Below are 23,397 nucleotides of genomic sequence, written 5' to 3'. Positions count from 1 at the left end.
GTATTTATAAAAGTTAAAAGAAGATAATAACAATTTTTATCTCTTAATAACTAATATTGGTTTGAAGTATCAGACTCTGTATCTGTAAATTTAAAAAGATAATGAACTATATGATTAAGATATTAGTACTCAAGTGGAAATAGTACAAAAAAGTGTCAAAGATGCGATTTAATATTATTTAACAAAAACTATGCTTCAAACTATGGATTGATCAATAGCATGGTTTTTGATCTGCTCTTTTTTTTCCAATTTTTTAATAAAAAATCTCGAATAGGCTATCAAGTAGATGCAATCTACACTGATTTTGAAAAGGCTTTTGATAAAGTTTGTCATGCCTTACTTTTTTAAAAATGGCTTTGAGTTTCTCATAAATTTATTATTATTTATGAATCATACTTTTAAAATCATCGTCAATATATTTAATATTGGCATAACAAGTCGATACTGACACATCAGGATTTTCTAATCTCGGTCCATTTATGTTTCTTCTGTTTATTAATGATATTAATAAAGTTATTCAAAATTTAAAATTCATACTTTAATGTTGATGACCTTATAGTATTCCTTAAAAATAGATCTATTGAGATTTTATGACATATTCTTAAGCAAAAAATTTATGACATGACCTTATAGTATTCTTTAAAATAGATCTATTGACATTTTATAACATATTCTTGAGCAAAAACACAACAAACTTGGTACCTCGCATAGAAGTGATAACCGATTTGTATGTTTTTTCTTTTTTCAAGAGGACTACAGAATCCATAAGCATATAAAAATATATGCAATAAAGCCTCAAATATGTTGGGATTTGTCTTGCAATACGCGCATCAATTTAGAAACTCAAGGGTACTACATGCCTTGTATAATCACTCAGTACCATTGAACATGCTTCTCTGGTCCGGTTGCCAAATAATGCAACCGACTCTCTTTTAATAGAAAAGGTCCATAAAAGGTTTCTCAAATATAAATTCCACAAAATTCCTTCAAAGTATGCTGGGATATGATTCACTCGGGTCGCATCAACGAGTGTACTTAGAAAAGCACTACTTTAAGTTAGGGAATATTCACAATCCAGGGATTCAGGAAGTACTTGGTTTTTGTGTTTGGTTTTTAGTATTATTTGTATTAGTATCACATGCAAGAACAGGATAAAATGTACTTCGGATGTTCCCACCCGCTTCTTATGGTCGAGCATAGGCCCTTTGTAGGCTTCGCTGTGCGCTTACGATTTGCGCCGCCTCTGTTCTCGACCTAAGCCGTCACGATCGACTACTACGGTTGGATTCCCGGGCACGATTTGAGTTGATAGTCTCCCGTAGAAGAATATGAGTATTGAATAACTCATTAATAAGCATAGCTATCCGAATTTTTATCCATCTGTCGAATAGTATTGATTGGTTCGCATTGCTCGCAGTTGATGGACGTATGAAGGTCTGGCCATTATTAAATATAAATTTATCAAAATGATTATTATGCATAGTTTTTTTGAGTGCATTTGGCGTAAAGATGTTATGCCCTGCACATGTATTTTCATAAATAAATACTGACTATAACTAAATATACCATTTTTCGCATTTCTGAACAAAATGGCGAATGCGTAAAACGCGGAGAGGTCACGTTTTGCCTACGCCATATTTATAAAAATGTCTTTGTAAAAACTATACGTATTATCGTATTATCAAGTTACTTATCGCGGTTTTTTTCTAATTCATAAATATTTAATATCCTGCTACTGTCGCGTCGGTATGCTAATTTCACACTAGCTGACGATACTAGTTAAATTATATGGAATGTTATTGATTTATAATTCATGTGTGTAAAGATAGTATTTGTTACTTGTTTTTACGGTTATAGATGACGTTCATTTTTTGTAGCTAAGTTGACAAAATTTTAATATTGTATATTCTACTTCATAAGCACAGTTGTAATAAATTATAATTATAATTATCTCTGATAAAATGATTTGAAAGCTATAATTAATAATTCTTATCCGCAATAAAATAGGATCACTTAAATTTTAATATTGTAATAAATTAAATTTATTACAAATACCAGCTTTCGTGTAAAACATGCATTAACGACCTATTAAAATTGAAAATAATGACAATTAAAGGAACGGATATTACATGTTTCCATTTATGTTTGATTGGGTTTGAATCACGAACTTATTTTAAAATTAGCCAAGACATGTACTATTTATATCTCTATTTTATATGATCTATCTAAAAGTATGCAGTTTTAGTTTAATTTTATTAAATTGTATCGTCGTGTCTCTTATAGACGAATGCTATGCAACAGCGAGGGGAGTATGTAATAATACTTCGTGAATAATACGACTGTACGATCCTGTAGTTATAGCGACTGATCGCTTTATTCATTAAAACGTAATGACATGATTATTGCGTTACTTGTGTATATAATGTGCTACACTTGTATATAATGATAATTACATATAATTAAAATAATGCATTACACGTGTATATAATGTTAATTTGATTAATGTGTTACACTTTGTACATAATGTGCTACACGTGTATGTAATAATACTTATATATAATTCGATTAATGCATTATTTGATTAATATATTACACTTGTATGTAATGTGTTATGGCGGCAACATCTAGTCTGATATAATACTGAGATAAACCTATAATAATTTTCGTGTCAACTTTATATGTATATTACATTTAATCAAAAATTACGAGCGCATCGAACCCGATAAAATAATTTGCCAAAGCTACATAAATATGTTGGTAAAATAGATAGAAATAGAGTTTTCCGAAGATGGGCGATGAAAAAATTTGTTTTTGAAAAGTGGACGATGAGCCAGTTAAGTTTGAGAATCTATGTGCTTAGTGCTTACACTATATGTATCATATGCACACACTATGATTTAGACTTGTAGTGTAAGCACATGATACAATCGAAGATGAGAACGTTTACAATTTTTTATTTTTCTCTGAATATTTACTTTATTCATATAAAAATTAAAAATATATGTCAGAATTTTATTAACAGTTTGATTATAATTATGTTATTTAAAGTCAGAATAAATATCAAATGGTTAGGTACGGTCAGAAAAAAATATAGTACGATCTTGTGAATTAAAAAAAAGTATTTTAACATTTATAAATATAAATGGGCATTAAATTATTTATTTTAGTAATATTTATATAACATAAAATTAAACTTGATACAGATCATAGAATATAAATACATACTTGCTATTCCTTATAAATATTGACCAATTAAATGTAATAAATTCTGACTGAAAAAATCATCTAATATTTATTCTGATCCATGTAATAAAAATTATGACCATATCCATATTAAAATTCTAGCCTGTAAAACACGAGCCTAAAATTTTCGCTTTTCTTTCAATTTGTAAAAAATTATCTGGTTTCGGTTATTTGTATCGTCACAATTTTGTAAATATCGGATCATGTGTAAATATCCTTACCGGATCATCTGCTTGTGAAAAAATACAGATTTACAAACAAAATTGTAAATCAATTGTTTGAAACATTTTAATTGGCCGCGTTAGTGAAATTATATTAATGCTTTGGAAAATATATTTTAAACTTCCATTAAGAACTCCAGCTGCGACATGCATTTTTCTGCCAAAATTCAAATGGGGGGGGGGGGGGAGTACCCTCATATTTCGTCCTCGTACATGCGCTAGATTTTTGTATTTAAATCAGTAAAAATAATTAACTAATAAATGGGTAGTCAATACATATGTATATTATATTAGACGGTTTTCATATCATATCATATAAATCATCTCTTCAGGTTAAAAAAAATATGTTTTCATATTGGCAGCACTGTTTTTGAAATATTATATATATTGCTAAAGCCCGCAAGGGCTTAAATAAATGAATACTAGTTATAATAAAATCATTTTTTCTCTTTTAAAAATAAAGCTCTCGCGTTGGTAGCACTGTTCGATCTTACAGGAAGCGCAGATAAGAAAATGGCATACAGGAAAACCAGCGGAGGGGACGGTGGAAATGCACCGCGTTCACGGTTCGCTATCCCCCCTATATCTCATCGTCTATTTGCGTGCCGTTCGCCCAGTATTTATGGAAATGTAGTCGGCGGGCACGTTGACAGTCGCCGGCGATCTCGTGCTGTGCCTCGTGCTCGGCGCTATATAAGCCGGTAGCGGGCGACGCGAATTTTCATTAGCGCTCCGACTCCCGTGGGCGCTACACGTCTAGTAAACTTTAGCGACGGCAACCCCAACCGGCGATCGTCTACTCTCAATAACATGGTCACGGTGTTGAATCTTGACAGTTGCTCGCACAACATCATGGACTTTTCGAAGAAGCGATCGGCCTTCGCGCCGAAAGAAGTGAGTCAGTGATATCAGTGTTTTTATGGAGTCAAATTTGGCGCTAACGACAGTGTTGCCAACGTGATAACGATTATGAAAAGAACAGTGCTTGTGATCAGTGGGTTATGCAGTGCATATGTATATTGAGTGAATAGGAGTGAAACAGTACATTTATTACTTCCAAATATTTAATTATCTACTGGAACAAAGTCTCGTTTTTTGGCTGCAACGTTTTCGATTTGATCTTCGATTGCAGCCAAGAAATTTGTTTCGGAAGAGATAATCGAGACTTTGCTCCAGATGATGACCCTCATTTTCGGAGGTCGGAAAGACGATGTATACATATGTAGATTATCTACATTAGATTCGCATTTAAAAGGAGGATAATGATCTGTTAATATTTAAACTACAGAACATTTTAAATACCATAAATGAAAGTAAATTTGAGTTTCTTAAAAACTATATATAATAATAATAATACCGATAAGTCAATAAATATTACTATATTGTAACAACACTAAGCTAAAATCAGTAATATTTATAATATTGCTTAAAAATAATAGTCTAGTATTATTTGAATTGAAACTTTTGGGGCTATAGTTTAATTTAATAATTATTTGTGGGTCACTCTTTTAACCAATATTTTTGATGTCTATGTTATTTATAACAAATATTAGAATAAATATATTTTGAGTTATACTATTACTCTTACGCTCTCTAAAAAATGTTTTGTTTATCTTAAGTCATTAATTGAAGATAAACAAAACAAAAGATATAAGCTACCTTCTCTAGTTTATGCAACACATGTACCCACAGAATATCAATACTGAAATGCTATATTTATAGATGTTTGCTGTGAAACGCTATCGGAATAATGCAAAATTAATCGTAGTTTACATGCAGAAAAAAGATTTACAATCGCGGAATAGAAAAAAAAGTAACTTAGATAAAACGGTGTTGATAGAGAGGTAGACGTGATATACGAGTCGTAGACTACACGTGCGGTTAGCGAATCTTAAAATCAGGCGTCCAATTAGAATACCAATTGGATGCGAGGCACGTGTTTCTCACGCTTGTGCACTTTTGAGAAAGATTGAAGAATCTCTTATCTTTAGAAAATAGAGAATTTCTTTTTATATTAACATATAAAATAAAATTAGTTTGATTTACTTTTTGCTTTAAAAGAAAATCTTAAAAAAATAAAGTTAAATCTGTTTTAAGAAAAGAACTTTCATTTATATTTTAATGTTTAGATTCTATAGTAAATTTCTTATTCTTTGATCTTGGCCTTCTTTACAACCTGTTCATCTGTTCATCCAATAAGTCCGCTCTTCATTAATTTATTCTTTGAAAATTAGAACCCAGCTATAGTTTCATGATTCATTTTCTTTGTTTGACCAAAGATCTTCCTAAAATATCTTTGAAACTTACAACAGGTGACCTAATTAGATTTACATTTGCATTAATCAGCACAATCGATAAATACGAGTTCAATGTTTGTACATTTATAGAAATAAAACTAATCTAAAAATCCGATATATTTTTGCATTTTCATACAATACTGATAGAAGTATAAATAGATTTTCTAAATATGGAAATTTTTTGTCGCAAACAAACACAAAGGTACATAAATATTTTTTCAATTTTCGCTCTAGCGTGAATTGCTTAGCGTAGGGGAAACCACGGAAAAGCGGATACATATATTTTTTTTAAAATAACTCATATGCATTGTAAATTGTAGCAATGCAATTATAAACTGTACTGTTATCATTGTTAACATTATCAATTACTTAACAAAAAATTGCAATACAACAGACTCCCGTTTTTCAAGAAAAAGTGGATAGGATAAATTTTAATGTTGGTTTACATCTATTTACTCACAAACCACAAAACTTGTAATTATAATTTTAATTATTATTAATTCTAATTTCTCTGAAAAAACATACCATTAAAAATTTGAAAACCACGATCTTTTCGAAACATATTTCAACTGTATTTGATTTGGAGTTTAACTTCTGAACATATTTATAGAGCCAAAGCAGAGCCGCTAGAAAAATATTACTTATGTAAAACCAACTGCAGAAGACATATTTATTTATAATTATTACACTTGTAATAAATAAATAGGTATAATAGGCCGTGTAGTGATACTTCTATTTTTTTATAAATTTTTATTTTATTTAAAAGACATGTGAACTTCTTTATGTAGCTAAAATAAATGTATTACTACTACTACAGCTTACAAAAGCAATTAAATTCCTAGGGTTTGCTCCAATGTCTCAGCTTAAAAGACCAGAACTTATCTAAAATTATTAAACAGTCGTTGTATAATACTAATGATCATTGGTGGTAAAAAACACAACCAAGCATCAAAAGTACATCAAAATAATCGTAGAAATCCTTGCACCATCTCTTTTAATAAAATATCCGGCAGGTTTGTTCACGTCTGGCTTTTAATTAAAATTATGAGTGTCCATTCGCCTCTGATTCACCCCAAGCTCTGTATATTATCTGGTGCGCTCGTGTGGCGTCACGTGGCAACTCACGTGATAGCAGTCTATAATGCCGATCGATATCTCTTCCGTATCTCTCTCGTCGTGACATGATACTGATGCTTTGATGATATGACATACGACAGTCATTCACTCGGCTGATAATCCCATGCGAATTATTATAATTATAACTGGATTTTTTACGATCACGTAAACTCGAAAGTTACATGCTTTCATTTTTATTTAGTCGCGGTTTCTTTTAGTTTAAATCTCTGAAGCGCATTGTACTGTTAATGGTTTGCTTGCAGCAACAAGCAAATGTGTATCTGGTTCTCTCCAAGATCCAATAAAGGATCATTTTACAAAATCTTTTATCTGAATATCTAATTTTGGATACTATAACATTCAGTTTTTATCTCTACTTTTCATGGTATTGAAAGTTATTTATTAAGTATTTAGAAAATCAGAAACCTGTTTTATATTGATTTGAAATATCAGTTACTTATTTAAAAAAATTGTACTGTGCGGTATGCCAATTGTGAATAACATATACAAGAAGCATTCTGACACTAAGATTGTATTAGATCAATAAAAAAACAATGTAATCATACTGTTCAGTTAAAAAAATGTTTACATTTTTGTTGCTGTTGATAGCAGTATTTTTGTTATTCTTTAAGTTTATCTAATAAAACAGTAGTATGAAATTAATTAATAATACTGATATATGCAGACTGACCATCAAGTTTGATTTTATTTGGAAAAATTAGTGTATTTATATACATAGATATGATTTCTCTCAGAACCGTTGTATGAATGATTAGATTGGAATGAATAATGTATCAGCGAGTTTAATTATATTTTATCTTTTACGATATTAACAATATTTTTTTTTTTTTAGCAAGACCCGATGTCTCACAGAATCATAGAGAAGCGGCGGAGAGACCGCATGAACAACTGTCTCGCAGATCTGTCCCGACTCATTCCTCCAGATTATTTAAAGAAGGGACGAGGACGCATTGAAAAAACAGAAATCATAGAGATGGCCATAAAACACCTTAAATATTTACAAGAACGTGCCAGTTGTAAGTATCATAATTAAAATGTTATTGCTATTTAATTTTTAATACAATTCTTTATACTCATGTGTTGTTTTTTTCTCTACAGTAGCCGAAAGGCGTGGAAGCACACCTATATCCGCTGAACACTTTCGATTAGGATATCAAGAATGTTTATCGGAGGTGATGCGATATTTGGTCGAGGGCCAAGCTCATTTCCCCGGCGACGCTATATGCGTACAACTTATAAATCATTTACAGCGTCATTGTGATAACATCATGAAAGGTATTATAAATATTAATCGATTTACTATTGGCGTGTTGCATATTTTTACGCGTATATTAAACGTTTTTTCTCTTCAAGGTGATGTACTTAATAAACCAAGATCTAATCCTGATAGCAACAGCAGCTCTAGCGGTAGCTCTAGTAACTACATGTTCCATAATCAGTTACCGGCTTCGAATAACATGCAACGAATGTCGAGAAAGTCGATAGATATCAATAGTGAAGAAAAGTCGCGTTTATCTTATGAAATAGAACATTCGAGGCGAACATCAGAGTCCATAGACGACTCTCCCAAAGAAAATAGCAACGAAGAACAAGACTATAACAACCAAATCATGTCACCGAAATCGCTCAGTAGCGGCAACGGATATTCTGTAATATCGCCCATGGAAGATAACAATGACAAAAGCGGCGGACGGAATAGATCAGAGTTTCTAAAAAAATCCATGCAAGAAATAGTCGATATACCAAAATCAGACAACCAGCCCATACAAAATATCAATATGTTCAATCACATGCCTGTATTACCTCCTAATTATCACTACGGCGCACATCATCCGCACTGCAACATCCAAAAGATGGACGGAACGCTGCTAGACGATAGCGGATTGAGCCTCGGCAGCGGACAGGAAATCGATAACATGCATTCGTATAAATTTAAGAATAACATCAAACAAAGATTCTCTCAGTCGCAATCTACCGATTATACGTCTTCTAGTCAAAACGACGGAATGGTCAATATCTATAATAGGAACGAAATTCCTCTCACAAAATGGGAGCAATTCAACTTGAACGGAAAACTGAATCACAAAAAGAGAAAGATGGAATCGAGGCATTTTAACAACTCTTACAACAACCAATATACAGATCAAATGTCTACGTCTGAGACAAATTCGAGTGAAAACATAACGACTATCTCGCAAAATACAAACTATAGATCTAACATGATTAAAGAACCCAACATGTCTAATAGGCAATCGGTCGATAAAGACTATTCGAAATTCAGACACTCTATAATGCACAATAGACACGGAAAGACATATAATACTAATGAAAAAGTTGAAGCTTATACAAACACGTCAGGTTTGGGCGTACCGATATTCGCTCTACATGCAAAAGGCACATTTTATGTTCCAATGAATGTGCATTACGATTGTCTGATTCCGTATTTGGGGCAGTACGATTTGCTAGAAACTACGACACTGCAAGCAAATTCTTCACTGCATCCTGTCACCATAAGCGTGAACTTTCAGCCCAAGCTCTTCAATAACAAACAATCTTTGAATCAAGGCAAAACTGAGTGCAAATAAATAATGCCATATGAACGTTTGCAATATAAACATTAAAATACGCCCAAGAAATGTGTTATGTTTATAAGAGATATGTATCGAAAGAGTCATGAGCCGCATGCCATTTGCTAGTTTTAAGTGTTAAGTCTATTACCTTATTTTACCAATAAAAGGTGAGATGTTTGTTGTACGTTTTAGAATAATAATATACATTTGTACATGTTGTACATGTCACAATGATAGCAGTTTTATATATCGCATACATTACCGTGTTTGGTAAATATGTTATTGTTTTAGGTCTGACGTTCGTTATGACACAATTTGCTCCTATATATACATATATCAGACAAACGGCGATCGGACAGTTGTAGGAAATACAACAGTTGCATTTCGGAGAAGATTGATTCTGTACATATGCATTTTATAACTTAAATGTAAATTAGTATTTATCTTATTAAATGAATGTGCATTTATGTGAACAAGGTTCAATAATTGTTGTACCAATAAAATAGTCATTCCATTGTATTATTTATGTTATAATATATAGTGTAATTTTTATATCTTCGTAAGTACGTACTTACTTGTAGGAATATATAATGAAATGAAATGTTTACAAAACAATTTTATGTGTGTATACATTACTTAAAAAGATGTCTAATTGTTATTTACTAAATAAAATAAATTAAAACAATATTCACATTTATTTCAATAATAAATACCTAGTAAATCCTTTCTACATAAACAATCAAAGATGTATTAAGTTTGTGAAAAGTAATCATTATAGCAACTCAAATTCACTTTTATAAAATAATAATTATTCTTTATATAAAAAAAACTACTTGTATCCTAGAAAAATTACTTGTGATAAATTAAAAGCAATAGAACGGTTATACATCTGATAGTACAGATTGATCCAATTCGAGTTTCCTATGTTGGCAACACTATTAATCAGATAGCTCTCAACAATTACGCGTGGTTAAAGTGTTAAATGTTAATTTGCAACAATACATTTACGAAATAAATCGCTTAACCACCGCTCAATGAGTTAAAATTGTTCTACAGAAATAACAATTTTGTACGAATCGTGTAACGCTATTTACGGAAGATTACTATTATTAGTACTCAGCGTTGACTGTTACAGTCCAACTTTCATCGTTTTCAAAAAAGTAACGCACAATGACGCCGCCTGACCACAATATGCACCAAACAATCACTTTTTGGCCATGTAATGCTCTCTTGTGAATCATATGTAGATTTTCCGTGCCCCATATGTGGCAATTGGAAATGTGCCTCATTAGAAGAAGATTTCTTTGTAAAATCAGCATAAACTTCCTGCTTCTCGCTATCCATGGTCTCAGTGCTTCAGTTCTTATGTTACCTGAATTTTATACGGGTTTAGGTGCTAGTCCAGATGAAAAATGTGCCAAAGGGAGCCGTAAGAAAGCCCAAAATGTGCGAACGCCGACGAATCCACAATTTCGGGTCTTCGGCCACACTTTCACTTATAGCAGAAATATTCTCGGCTAAACGGACACCAAGTGGATGCACAGGCCCTACCCTATCTCTAACGTTTGCAGTCTCTTTAAATTGTTTCACCACGTTGCGAATTATTCGTTCAGTAGGACGATGAAATTGATCATAATCTTACCGAAAATTTCGATACACAGTTCATACATAATTGTTATTTCTGTCGTACGATTGAAGAATTTCAATGTATTGAGTAGTCGTTAAGCGATCTATTTCGTAAATGTGATGTTATAAACATTTTACACTGTGAACACGCGTGATTATTAACAGCTGTCTATAAAAAACATGTTTACGTTGCGCGATTAAATGTATAATATATTAATTCATTAAAAAAATTAAAATAGTAATTCTTACGTCACTTTTGCCATTTTCGTTAAAGAAATTAACATATTATAAGTAAATCATCTAGTTTAGTAATTCAATATTTACAGATTATTAGCAAAAAAAAAAATAGAATATCACGCAAAAAATATTTAGAATTAAAGACAATATCTTTTGAATGGACTGGTATCAAATTTTAGCAAATTAATTATATTGATAGAATAACTACATTCGACCCAGAAATAATTATTTATAAATATGTATGATTTAGTCATTTATGAGTAAAATATAATAGTATTATAGTAATCAATTTATGTGTAAAATATTAAACATTGTTATGCGCAATGTGCATTTTCATTAAAAATAAATGTAAAATAGATAATAAATGTGATAATTGAAACCAATTCTGTATAATATGTATACATACTCAGCAAATGCTAATATTTTTTTAGTCACTGTTTTTCAAAATATTTATTCAGCTGTAACTATAGCGAAAGTTATTTTATATCGCTGATAGCACATCTATGCTGTTGTGTATTATTGTTGTATTCGATTTTATTTGAATTTTCCTTTTTATTCTAGTGGAGTATTATAATTAATACAGCTAAAATATAGAAATTTTAAGAAATTTTTGTAAAATACTTTCTACAAATGTTATTCTAGATAGACTAACGCTCGGTACTAAGCGTTCCCACTGTAACAGCGCCGAAACTATTTACATAAAGGGCTACATATATTGAATTATTTTGTGTATAAGTGTATCTCTTAAATAAGTATGTCTTATCGGATTTTTCCAAAGGGGGGGGGGGGGGCAAAAGTTATAGTAATTCATTAAATCACATCCATTTTTCTGGCCAAATTCAATGGGGTTCCTGTTTAGAATCTACGTCAAAAACAATAACCGTGCCGTCGCCGTCGCAGTGGAACAGCTCAATTATCTAGCGTTCATATTAACATTGCAAAAATTGAATAAAGCACGCCTAAACCGAATTTTGACCAATAGGAAAGCGTAAAAAACAATTATCAGTTCTCAGAAGTCAAAAATCCACGGCAAAAGCAATAAAATCGTGCCGTCACCTGACACGATTTTATTGCTTTTTACGTGAATTTTTGCCTTCTGAGAAGTGATATTTTTTTGAGCCCTGCTATTGACCAAAATTCTGTTTGAATACACTTTAATCAATACTCTCATAGCACAAGTCCGTAGTAATATTGGTAAGGATTGCTATCATCTTTTTAAAACGTAGTTTAATATCGAAGTACAGAAAAACTATAGAGTAATATGCAAGATGTGACGTCTTTCTGTACTTCTTTTTCTGACAATTCCCACCTGAGAATAGAGTTGGCCTAGTTTGTATTTTGAACTTGACCTAATGAACGCTTTAAAACAATAATTAGCTTTAAAACTTGCATTAAGTTAGGTATGTACGTTTCGCTATTGTTAATGTGAGTTTTATAGATATTTTAGAAGAGCATTAGGATAGATTCGAGACTGTTTTTTACAGATTTTATTTGAGGGAATTTTTGGTTTAGAATCAGTGACGGCATTTCAGATTTTTTCAGAGAGGGTAGAAGGGGGGGAGCAAAAGTTGTCAAGTCAGTTATAGTTTTATTCAATATCTTGAATTTAATAAAATTCATAGTAATTTATTAAATGAGATTCATTTTTCTGGCCAAGTTCAATAGGAGAGGGAGGGGAGGCAAATGCTCCAATTTGCCCCCCAAGTGATGTCCCTGACTATGGCAGCGCTGAAGTGGAGCGCAGTGGAGAACATATTCCCCCTGATTTACGCGTAATTACAAGAGCGGCACACAAATAATTTCGAGCTATAAGTGGAATTTTGTAGGAAAATTTGATTCTACAGATGTCAATTTCAAGATTCGATATAGCTTCTAAATATATATATTGCTTGAAAAATATATTAATTACATTTTACATTTAGTGTAATTTCACGCGATAATGAACTGGCAAATCGAAATAATTAATTATTTTTTCTATCCTCGTATGTCGCATCCTTATAGCGATGTTGAGTGATTCGATGCAACGAGCATTTGAAAGTCGCACAGCGCGTTGCGCCTAGGTGCGAGCAGTTGTCACCGGTGACATCTTGTGCGCAGGCCGGCGCCGCCGCCGCCGCCCCATCATGTTGGCGTTAATCAATCGCATTCTTGACTGGTTCAAGAGCCTCTTTTGGAAAGAGGAGATGGAGCTGACGCTCGTGGGGCTCCAATATTCCGGCAAAACCACTTTTGTCAATGTCATCGCCGTAAGTCACAATTTCTTCAGCTCATCCGTTGTACTTCGATCTCTTCGAAAATACCCTGGCACATTCCGCCTGTGAACGCCAACTGTCAGACACGTGTCCGCGCCGTCGCTGACTAAATCTATTGATTTTCTACTATATATGGAATGTCCAAATTTATTTATATCCAGACAGGTCAGTCGTAAAATGAAGCATCGTGTCAAATTCATATTTTATTTTTTATGTTGCAGTCGGGTCAGTTCAACGAGGACATGATTCCGACGGTCGGATTCAACATGAGGAAGATCACAAAGGGAAACGTGACCATCAAGGTAATTTTCAATTTTAAAATGGTTTGTATGAAACGGCCATATGTGAATTATGATCTCAGTATTTCAATTATGATTAATTTAATGTACAGCTACAAAAAATTGACAAAACATGCTAAAATTGTATTTGTCAAAATGTGTAATGCGTCTCGCTTTGTTTAACGAGACTCAAATTTAGTTAATTTTTATGATTCAACCTATTATAATAATACAACATTTGAGGCATTTCAAATTCCAACGATTTGTTGAAAAGTATCACCTGACAATCACAGCAAGCACAGCAGAAATACTATATTTTGTCACGGCTGGTTTTTTTTGTGCTCGTAGCACCTTTATTGATGGGATCTATAAATGAAAGGCTTAAGAATTAGAGTATTAAACCTTTGGCAAAATCAGATATATCAGCTTTTGAAAAAAGCATTTTTTTACTATGAAATACATCGATATTTAGATAACATGTTCAACCAATAGTGCAAAGCGGCACTTCACTGATATGTGTGTATATTCTGAACTTTTGTATATTAAATTGTTATCTTTTTAGGTATGGGACATTGGAGGACAACCCAGGTTTCGAGCCATGTGGGAGAGATATTGTAGAGGCGTTAATGCTATAGTGTAATTATACATGGTAATATCCCGTTGATTTGATACCCAGGGCTTAACACTTAATTGACAGGTTAGTTAGTATTCTGCAGGGCTGGCGAGAGGGAGGTACAGGGTATGAAATAATATTCGATAAAATGAATCAAACTTATTCTAACTTAATAAGAATTAGTGCGATTGCGTTGTGTATTACTCACGTGTGCATAAATTTGCACTTTTCGTCATTTCAACTTCATATAATAAAATCACACGTTAAACTGCGTATTAACCGTAACGTATTCAATTAGTACTCTAGCCAGAGATGTTACTAATATTATATCAACTAAAATAATTGAAAAAAATCGATATCCTAAATTCCAGAGGCTCAAAACTCAAGTAAAAAAATTTCGTTTCAGGGCAGTGTTTACATATTTTTTTTATTAATATATATATCATATCATTTATTCGTAATAATTAAATCAGTTATCATGAAACTGTGAATCACATACCAAGAAAATATAAATATATTTAAATCAATTTTAACACTTTAAGGTCAATATACGCGGAGATCGTCACTCGGTACCCAACCGTGCAACTTTTACATTTTGTTTGATATTTGCACAATGAAACAGACAAACAAATTTCTTTCAACTATTAACAAATACAATGAAAAACGCACACTCACTTCCAATAGAGATACACACTCGTAAAAACCTAATATATTATTATTAATACGTATTATGTTTTTTATCACTAATGAAATTTAATGTTTATGTTTGTGTTTGTGTGGTATGGACTCACTGTTTTTCTAAAATACGGAGTTTTCATTCTAGGATTTGTATTTTCTTCAAACTAATGCCATAATTAATAGTAAATTTAAATTCCAGGACTATAACATCTCTCCATTTTCATGAGTGAACCGAAGTTTCGTATTTACGGTGATTTTTCTCTCAATAACGGTTTGTCTCCTCTGGTATTGTCTGGAACGTATCATCACCAATGATCTGGCACACTTTTAAAATTGTTTAAACTTCCTGGAGGATCATATTCTGAGCTACCCAATATCGCATTGGGGATTTCTTTTGAATAATCTTTGAAGATGCAGTCTTGCACTTATGTGGGCTTCTGGTCTAAAAACTTCTTCAGAATCTCCGTGATCATTGATATATTATTCATCTTCGCTAGAAGGTTGGGAAAACTATCTTCAAAAGTTTCTTCTAACAATATTTCTTCTCTTTCATCCTTCTTTCAACGGTCAAAATAAAATAATTACAGTTTAAAAGTCAGTTAAGAATCTATCGACACAGATTATATATTATCATAAAATGGTTAAAAAAAACCAACAAAACAATGGTTAAAAAAAACAACAGCGCAAAGTCAAAAAAAGTTGTAGTAAAAAAACAAATTAAGTCTACAAATGTTTTCTAGTAGCGTCCAGAAAATAACCAAAATATCCGTGGCTTACCTAAAATGGTACAGCACTAAACCAAAACTCCAATATTGGATACGCACATGGCGTCTACTTGATTATTCGTTTTAAGCAAAGACATCGCCCTTATTGGTCAGTAATGTCATGTCGCCGTTGTTCATAATTTGTCTTATTACATCTCTGGAATATACCTATAATTTTTAGTTTTTGTCTTTCTATAAATTTTATCTCTATAATAACAAGATAAAATTCGAGTCCAATAAGGATGTCATTTCAGTTTTTTTCCAGGTAAGGAAAAAGTTGGCCGTGAAAAAGGAAAAAGTGATCGATTTTTTTAGTATTTACATTTCATTAAGATTCATAGTTTTTCATTAAATTACATGCATTTTTCTGGCCAAATTCTAGGGGGCCCATTTAGAATCCACATAAAAAGCAATAAAACCGTTCCAATCTTCATGTGGAAATGTTGAAATCATATAATTTTAAGGTAAAAATATATATTCCGATATGATTTCACTGAAACTTTAAAAATTATTTATTTAATTATTGTTTTTATTAGATAATTAAGGAAATTTTGATTTAGAGTCAGACATTCAAGTTTTTTTAATATTTGTATTTCATTATGATTCATTTATAGTATTTAATTAGATGACATGCATTTTTCTTGCCAACTTCAATTGGGGGCAAATGACAAATGACGTACCGAGTTTTTCTTATTAGTACAAAAAAACGAGAATCACTGATTTTTTTTATAATTCACTATAAATGCAATATAAAATAATAATAAACAAATAATTATGGAATTATTAAATGTACTCACTCTCATTTGTTTACTAACAAATTAACAAATGTATATAAATTAATTCACTACTCAAAGGGTTAAGTTAGATTGTTCACTGGTAGAATCATATCTGCGCAAAACCATCAAGGAATTATCAGAAAAGATTGGGTGTCTCTTGTCGATGGAAAAGTATCGTTTGAAAAGGCTCGGCAAAAAATAACATATGAAAGCGATCCATTTTTGAGACAATTTATTACTGGACACGAAAAATGAATCCTTTATAGCAATCCACATAATAAAAAAACAATGACTTTCTTCAGGCCGAACTCCAGTTTCAACGCCTCAACAATCTTTGACCTTTGTTTTTTTTTGTCTGATGAAATATTTCGGGTGTATTACGAATTATTAAAACTGGTCAGACCACCACAGCCAAACTTTATTGTACTCAATTGGAGAGATTTAAGGCGGAATTGTTTAAAAAAATGATCGGTCCTAGTTAATAGTCGATGCATCTTATGATGCGAGACTGTACGCAGCTAAAATTACACAAGACCAAATAAAGGAACTCAATCTAGAATTTTTATTACATCCGCCTTATTCTACTGACACAGTACCGTCAGATTATTATTTATTCCGGCCTATGGAACATGTGGTTCGAAAAAAATAATTTAATTCAACGGATGATGTCCAAAAACATTTAAATCCTTTTTTTAAATCAAAACTGCAAGAATTTAACAAAAGAGGCTTAGAAAAATTACTTAAATTGTGGCAAAATATCATAAATAATGTAAAAAATCTTTCGGAATAAATATTGTATATTAGTTTTGTAAATAATATTTTTCTAACTAAAAAATCATTTCGCTTTATCTTATATATAACAGCAAAAACTTATTGTGCTGTCATCTATGGAATAAATGTTTATACTAAATGAAAAAAAATATTACAATTTTTTTTCCTGGATCACATGACCACAACGTATTTGTATACACATTGAGATTATAAAAAAACACCATATTTTTTTTATGAGAGCCATAAATTTAATTTTCCCTATATTCGATCTAACATATTTATATTTAAATTAATTAGCTTCTAATTTTGCTTTTACATAAACAGATTAACTATTGAAGAGATGTTTCAATACAAGTCTAATCTTTTGCTCATTTTTTTATTTTTCCTTTTAATTTAAGAGTTATATTATTTTTTAACTTTACTTAACGCAAAATTGCCCATTATCGTGTAGCTGGCAACAAAGAAATGAACTGTCGATTAAGTGTTCTTAAAATATGGAATTTTTAAATCCATCAGTTTTCTATTTATGTTTCTGTGTTCAATTAAATGGGATTTTACTATTTTATGTATATACACTAAAAAATTTGTATTAATTTTTGTTGTTGTAAATTTCAGTTATATGGTAGATGCCGCCGACGCTGATAAAATTGAAGCATCTAGGAATGAACTACATAGCTTATTAGACAAGCAACAGCTTACCGGTATACCGGTTTTGGTTCTCGGAAACAAAAGAGACTTGCCTCACGCTTTGGATGAAAACGGTTTAATAGAGAGAATGTAAGTTATTAATTGTGACATTATTTTTAGCATATTTGATTGTTTAATCAAACGTTATAAACATTGAACCTTTGAACAAATGTGTCATAAATTTTATTTTTGCTACATGCACATGATAAATTAGTCAGATAAGCGATGGTCATAAACAAGTTAAATAATTTATGTAATATTGTTATTATTAACTTTTTTATTGTATCTTTGAGATCAACGTTTCCCAAATAGGGTTTTGAAATATCTGGTTTTCAAAAACTTACTTTTGGAAAATGTTTTATAATTTAAAAAAAAATTATTATGTTCATTAGTAAATATGAAAAAAACTTAGTGGTGTATTTTTTTAAATTCTAAAATATTTAAGAGGTTCTCTTTAAATATATTGTTTGTAAAAATCATGTATGTTCAATGTTTAATGATACAGTTGAATTTATTTTACATATAAATCTTTTTGGCAAAAAAGTGCATAAGTGTTATTTAAATATTATATACTCAACAGCGTATTGTTAAGGCAGTTCAACGTTTATCTGTTGATATATTTTTATCGCTTGAACTGTTCGACTTTTAATAAATATTTTTGTTCTTTCAGGAATTTATCAGCGATTCAAGATCGCGAGATTTGCTGTTATTCCATTTCGTGCAAGGAGAAAGACAACATCGACATAACGCTTCAATGGCTGATTGCGCACAGTAAGTCAGGTGCAAGTCGTTAAGGCGAAGAAGAAGAAAAAGTCAACAGTCCGCAGCAAGTTTTATTTATGTACAAACAAACACTCGTTACTAGATAAAAATAGCGTATTACTGTTAATAATTTACCATATTCTTTATACACTCAGTAAACGTTTGAGTACTAAATTGTCGATCTGGACACGGGACAACGAACAAGCAGGGGAGATATGAATATATATCGAGCAAAATACAGTTTATATGAATATCAATATGCTTTGCACTATTTAATATGTATATATTGTAAGCAAAGACCACGCGAGCATAATTATTATGTAATATCTAAATATATATATCTTGGGTTGGATTGTTGCGCTAACTGATTAAATTTATTTTATACACTTTATATTGGTTTTATGTGTGCGTGTATATATTTTATCTATGATTTTCGATTCATTTTTATAAAGTGATGAATTTTATAAATTGCGATTGACTGTAAATATCGTAACGTTTATAACTTGAATATAATTAACAGTTTCTTCTTGTGCCGTAAGTAAATTAAGTCAAACGTTAGGTATTTATGTCGGTGTTGCAGTTATGGTCTTATTTTTTAAAGAAACTGAATTAAAAGCTTTTTACAAAATGCCGTTCTAAATTCCTGCGGGACCAAAAGCAACGTTAATATGTCCTCAAAATTCCCTTTTGTTAAAAAACACTAAAAATACAAAATTTTGTATTAAGGCAATGTCGGCATAATAATGATACACAAAATATATTTATTTAATTAGTTAATGCACTAATCGATTTTTACCAAGTTCGACTTAAAAATATCTACATATATATAGCTTAAAAATTAGCTAAAAAAATCAGTGAGTAGTCAAATTTAACCACGTGACTTGATAGTAAATATTTAAATTTATTACATTAAATATTTGTTTGTTGCGAAACACTAAATATAATGCTCAAAATGTTTAATTTTTTTTCAAATGAATTAGAATGGATATTTGTGTTCTTTATGTGACTAAATATTTATAAAAATTGCTTATCTAATGCAGTGGAGTTTTTATTATTAGAATGTATAAGGAAAGCTAATATGATAATATGTTGACTGTTTATCATACTTCATAGTGATGTACATTGTGAATTATCAAACGTGATTAATTATCATATGAAGAATTTAAAATCTTGCGATTCAGTTTAAAAAATCACTAGTAGTTTAATTAATTTTTATCAATCAAACTTATTGTGACTTAAGATTAATTTTGATTTACTAAATATTGGATCGAGTCGGACTACAAAATCTTAAATCTCAATGGGTTAAGAAAAATAATTCGTACGTTGTATACTTTTATAAATATTTTTATAGCAATCTTAATCGATTTTGTGCAAAACTATATATTATATATAAAAATATAAATAAGGCTAGCTTTAGTCATAAATATTTAACAAATAGAAAACTTAAGCTTTATGTATATATATATAAACATTTATAATAATGAATATCTCTTATTTTAAACGATTCATGTGTATGATTGATTTTATTTGCATTTTATTAAATATCCTTGAATCTTTGATTACTCAGGGTGCTCTTGTTGAAAATTATTTTGTGTGCGACAAATATACGATGCCACAAACGTGCGTGTCACATAGTTCATAAGTCGACATTTTTTTAATATATAAACTATAGTAATTTAAACAAATAAAAATATTTTATTTTTTTTAATATATGTTTTGTCATATTTATATACTATTATTAAAATAAAACTTCATTACAGTCGTGAAATGTATCAGATTCGTAGTAGTTTTGCAAATTAGAGTATTAAAAAATCACTATAAATTTCAATCTGTCGATCAATCGACCGCAGTGCTTTTTTATAATGTAATTATAGGCCTAAATATAGAAGATATCTTTCAGATGTTTAAGCTTGTTATATTAATACATGTATTGTTTAATAGCAAATTTCGCATATTATTAATTTATGTTTTTAAGCGTTTATTAACTTAAATTGTAGTATACTATATGTATATGTATTATATGCATATCTTAGGGGTTTATAAATTGAACGAAATTGGAAAAAGGCTGTAATTGAGGTATCTTTTATTTTATACTTGATTTTAGTTTTTTCATATGTAGTGTCAGGAGTACATTTATTTCTTAAATTATATATTGAGTTGTTTGTATGAGATTATATTAGTTTGGTGATTTTATTTCAGTTAATAAAAAAGAACGTGGAATGTGATCATGATATTGGCATTCCTTATCAAAAATAGTCAACTTGTATTAAGCATGTTTGTATAAAAAATCAATGTTTACTCAATAAACTTTTAAGTAGTATTCATATAATGCGTTTTTTTTCAGATCGCGGAAACCCTCCCTTTTTAGGTTTGCAAATGTATCAATTGAAATTGGATCTTTACTTCAAAGGGCTTATATTTATAATATTACATATTGATTAATTTCCATTAATAATTTACGATATTTCAAATCTATTTTTTTTTAAATTAATTAATAATTCGCACGAATACGTGTGTAATATAATTAATTTTATACACTGACGTTTTCAATCTGGTCAATATAAATTGCGTTAAGACCAAAATATCCGATATAAAGCTGTCAAATGTAAGCGACACAATTTTCATTCGAATATATTAATATATCGCCTTATTTTTATTGTACAAAATCTCCAAATGTTAATATAATTAAAATTATTTCATTACAATAACGTACAACCTTACTGAAATAATTTTTAAAGAACATAACCTATAAATGTATTTCAGTATCAAAATGTTGAGACCTTTTCAAATGTTCGTTCGGAAGCTGAGCAACAATACCGCTAGCATTACGCGACCTCATAGATCATTAGCCTTGCGAGTATATCCGACATTGCTAATTTTACCAGACGGCGCCACAGTTAATATTTCTTATTATGAACCGAGAGCGTTAATCAAGGTTTGTTGTCGCACATCAAATGATAATACGTAGTATACACTTCTATTAATTCGATTCGAGTTTGTTTTAGTTGCCACTAGATTTAAACACCTTGAATGAAACCGACAAAAAGTCAAGAATCGACCGAAGGAGACCGAAGAAAAAGGTGGTTGTTCAAGAAGAGATAGAAGACACGTTTAATGCCAACCAATATTTGTCACACTTTAAGAAACCTTGATAGACTGAATGTGTTTATATATTTCTAGAATAGTGTTATATTAATCAATAAATATGTTTTGAGCTGTATTTTTTATATATGATCTATGAAATGATGTAGCTTATTATTAGATACTATTTTTACATAATATGTACTATTTAGCTTTTAATTATCATTACGATATTTATTCCTGAGATTAGGAAAATCTACTATGATCAACCAAATTATATTGGTATTAAAAGTACTAATGCCTATCTCCCAGACACGATAGAAATTGAAAAACACTAAGGTTCATATTGGGTTTTAACCTAAATCTATCGGGTATTAGTCACTGACAATATTACTGGTCTATTGAGCTGCTACAAATTACATTTAATTGAGCGTATATTACCAATTGGAAATTATAATATATAGGAATGGGTTTCATTGGGTTTCAGTACATTGTTCGTTAAATAATTGAGATGGTAAAATTTAAATTAAAGTCATTTAAAAAATAAACAAACATCTATTTTTATAAATTATAATTTAATTATGGTTTTTGATTTAAACCAATAAAAAATATAGCAGATATGTTTTAAGACATAATTATAACATAATTATTAGTCAGTTGATTTGCAATGCAAAATATAATTATCATATAAAGTCACGAGTGAACTGAAAAGTGGAACGATTGGCATAGCCCCCTCTATCTCTTTGGATAAAGGGGGCTACGATTTTAAATCTTTAAACATGAAAACATTGGTCTGATGCAGAGATAAGTGAAATAGATAAGGGTTTAGTTAAGTAAAGAAAATAAACAAGTTTAGCGACAGACATTTAAGGGGGGAGGAGGCAGAGGGGATAATTTGCTCCCCTTGAATTTGATGTCATTTAATGAAATACTATGATTTTTAATGAAATCGAAATATTAAAAAACGACCACTGACTATCCAACTTATATCTGATAAAAATAAACTACGTCAAAATTGCACTGACTGTAAAATGCTGCTTACTAGTCGTAATGAAATATTACCGAAAACTCATTTGGATTTTTTTACTTTGACTTCTGAGAAGTGATAATATTGTTTTTGCGCCCACCTATTGATCAAAATTAGGTTTAAATTTACTTTGATCAATATTCTCATATCAGAAGTCCGTGGTAATATCGGCAAGGATAGCAATAATATTTTTAAAACTGTAATATCAAAGTATAAACAAGCTATAGAGCAGTATGCAAGATGCGACGTCTGTCTGTACTTATTTTCTGCTATTGAGAGTTCTGTACGAAGACAATTTATATATGTATTTATTATGGTTTATTATGGCTAAAACTTGGCGCCACTCTGGTAACAATGGCATGACTGACTCTTTTCGT

The 23,397-nt window shown here is 30.6% G+C and overlaps 3 protein-coding genes across 6 annotated transcripts in view; all 3 read left to right on the top strand.

Annotated features, from left to right (window-relative positions):
* Nucleotides 1-10,153, top strand: part of cwo (transcription factor cwo) — a 29,800-nt gene extending 19,647 nt beyond the window's left edge. The window contains exons 1-5 of one of the 4 annotated variants that reach the window (XR_015809206.1): nucleotides 4,106-4,358; nucleotides 7,731-7,914; nucleotides 7,997-8,173; nucleotides 8,252-9,635; nucleotides 9,760-10,153. Coding sequence is in view for 2 of the 4 variants with exons in the window: in XM_088183683.1 (XP_088039809.1) it covers nucleotides 4,275-4,358; nucleotides 7,731-7,914; nucleotides 7,997-8,173; nucleotides 8,252-9,483 (1,677 nt within the window). In the remaining 2 variants the exon portion in view is untranslated. Of the gene's footprint in view, nucleotides 1-4,105; nucleotides 4,359-7,730; nucleotides 7,915-7,996; nucleotides 8,174-8,251 lie in introns of those variants that run through there. The other 3 variants (XR_015809218.1, XM_088183683.1, XM_088183694.1) reach the window with 3 other exon arrangements.
* A 3,209-nt stretch (nucleotides 10,154-13,362) lies between these two features.
* Arl8 (ADP-ribosylation factor-like protein 8) lies at nucleotides 13,363-19,951 on the top strand. The gene is made up of 5 exons (XM_088183622.1): nucleotides 13,363-13,577; nucleotides 13,805-13,885; nucleotides 14,424-14,497; nucleotides 18,079-18,240; nucleotides 18,821-19,951. Exons 1-5 carry the CDS (start codon nucleotides 13,455-13,457, stop codon nucleotides 18,942-18,944), a joined length of 564 nt encoding a protein of 187 aa, XP_088039748.1. The 5' UTR covers nucleotides 13,363-13,454; the 3' UTR covers nucleotides 18,945-19,951.
* A 1,441-nt stretch (nucleotides 19,952-21,392) lies between these two features.
* Nucleotides 21,393-22,132, top strand: mRpL55 (mitochondrial ribosomal protein L55). Its single transcript, XM_088183635.1, has 3 exons — nucleotides 21,393-21,517; nucleotides 21,676-21,847; nucleotides 21,918-22,132. Exons 2-3 carry the CDS (start codon nucleotides 21,683-21,685, stop codon nucleotides 22,062-22,064), a joined length of 312 nt encoding a protein of 103 aa, XP_088039761.1. The 5' UTR covers nucleotides 21,393-21,517; nucleotides 21,676-21,682; the 3' UTR covers nucleotides 22,065-22,132.
* Nucleotides 22,133-23,397: the final 1,265 nt, after the last annotated feature.

The sequence above is a fragment of the Plectrocnemia conspersa genome, unplaced genomic scaffold (genome assembly GCF_051122295.1).
Source record: "Plectrocnemia conspersa isolate PC_06_02 unplaced genomic scaffold, ASM5112229v1 ptg000001l, whole genome shotgun sequence".
Classification (NCBI taxonomy): Eukaryota; Metazoa; Arthropoda; class Insecta; order Trichoptera; family Polycentropodidae; genus Plectrocnemia; species Plectrocnemia conspersa.
Note: the sequence above shows the minus strand (reverse complement) of the source record. Positions and strands in the feature narration are given on the sequence as shown.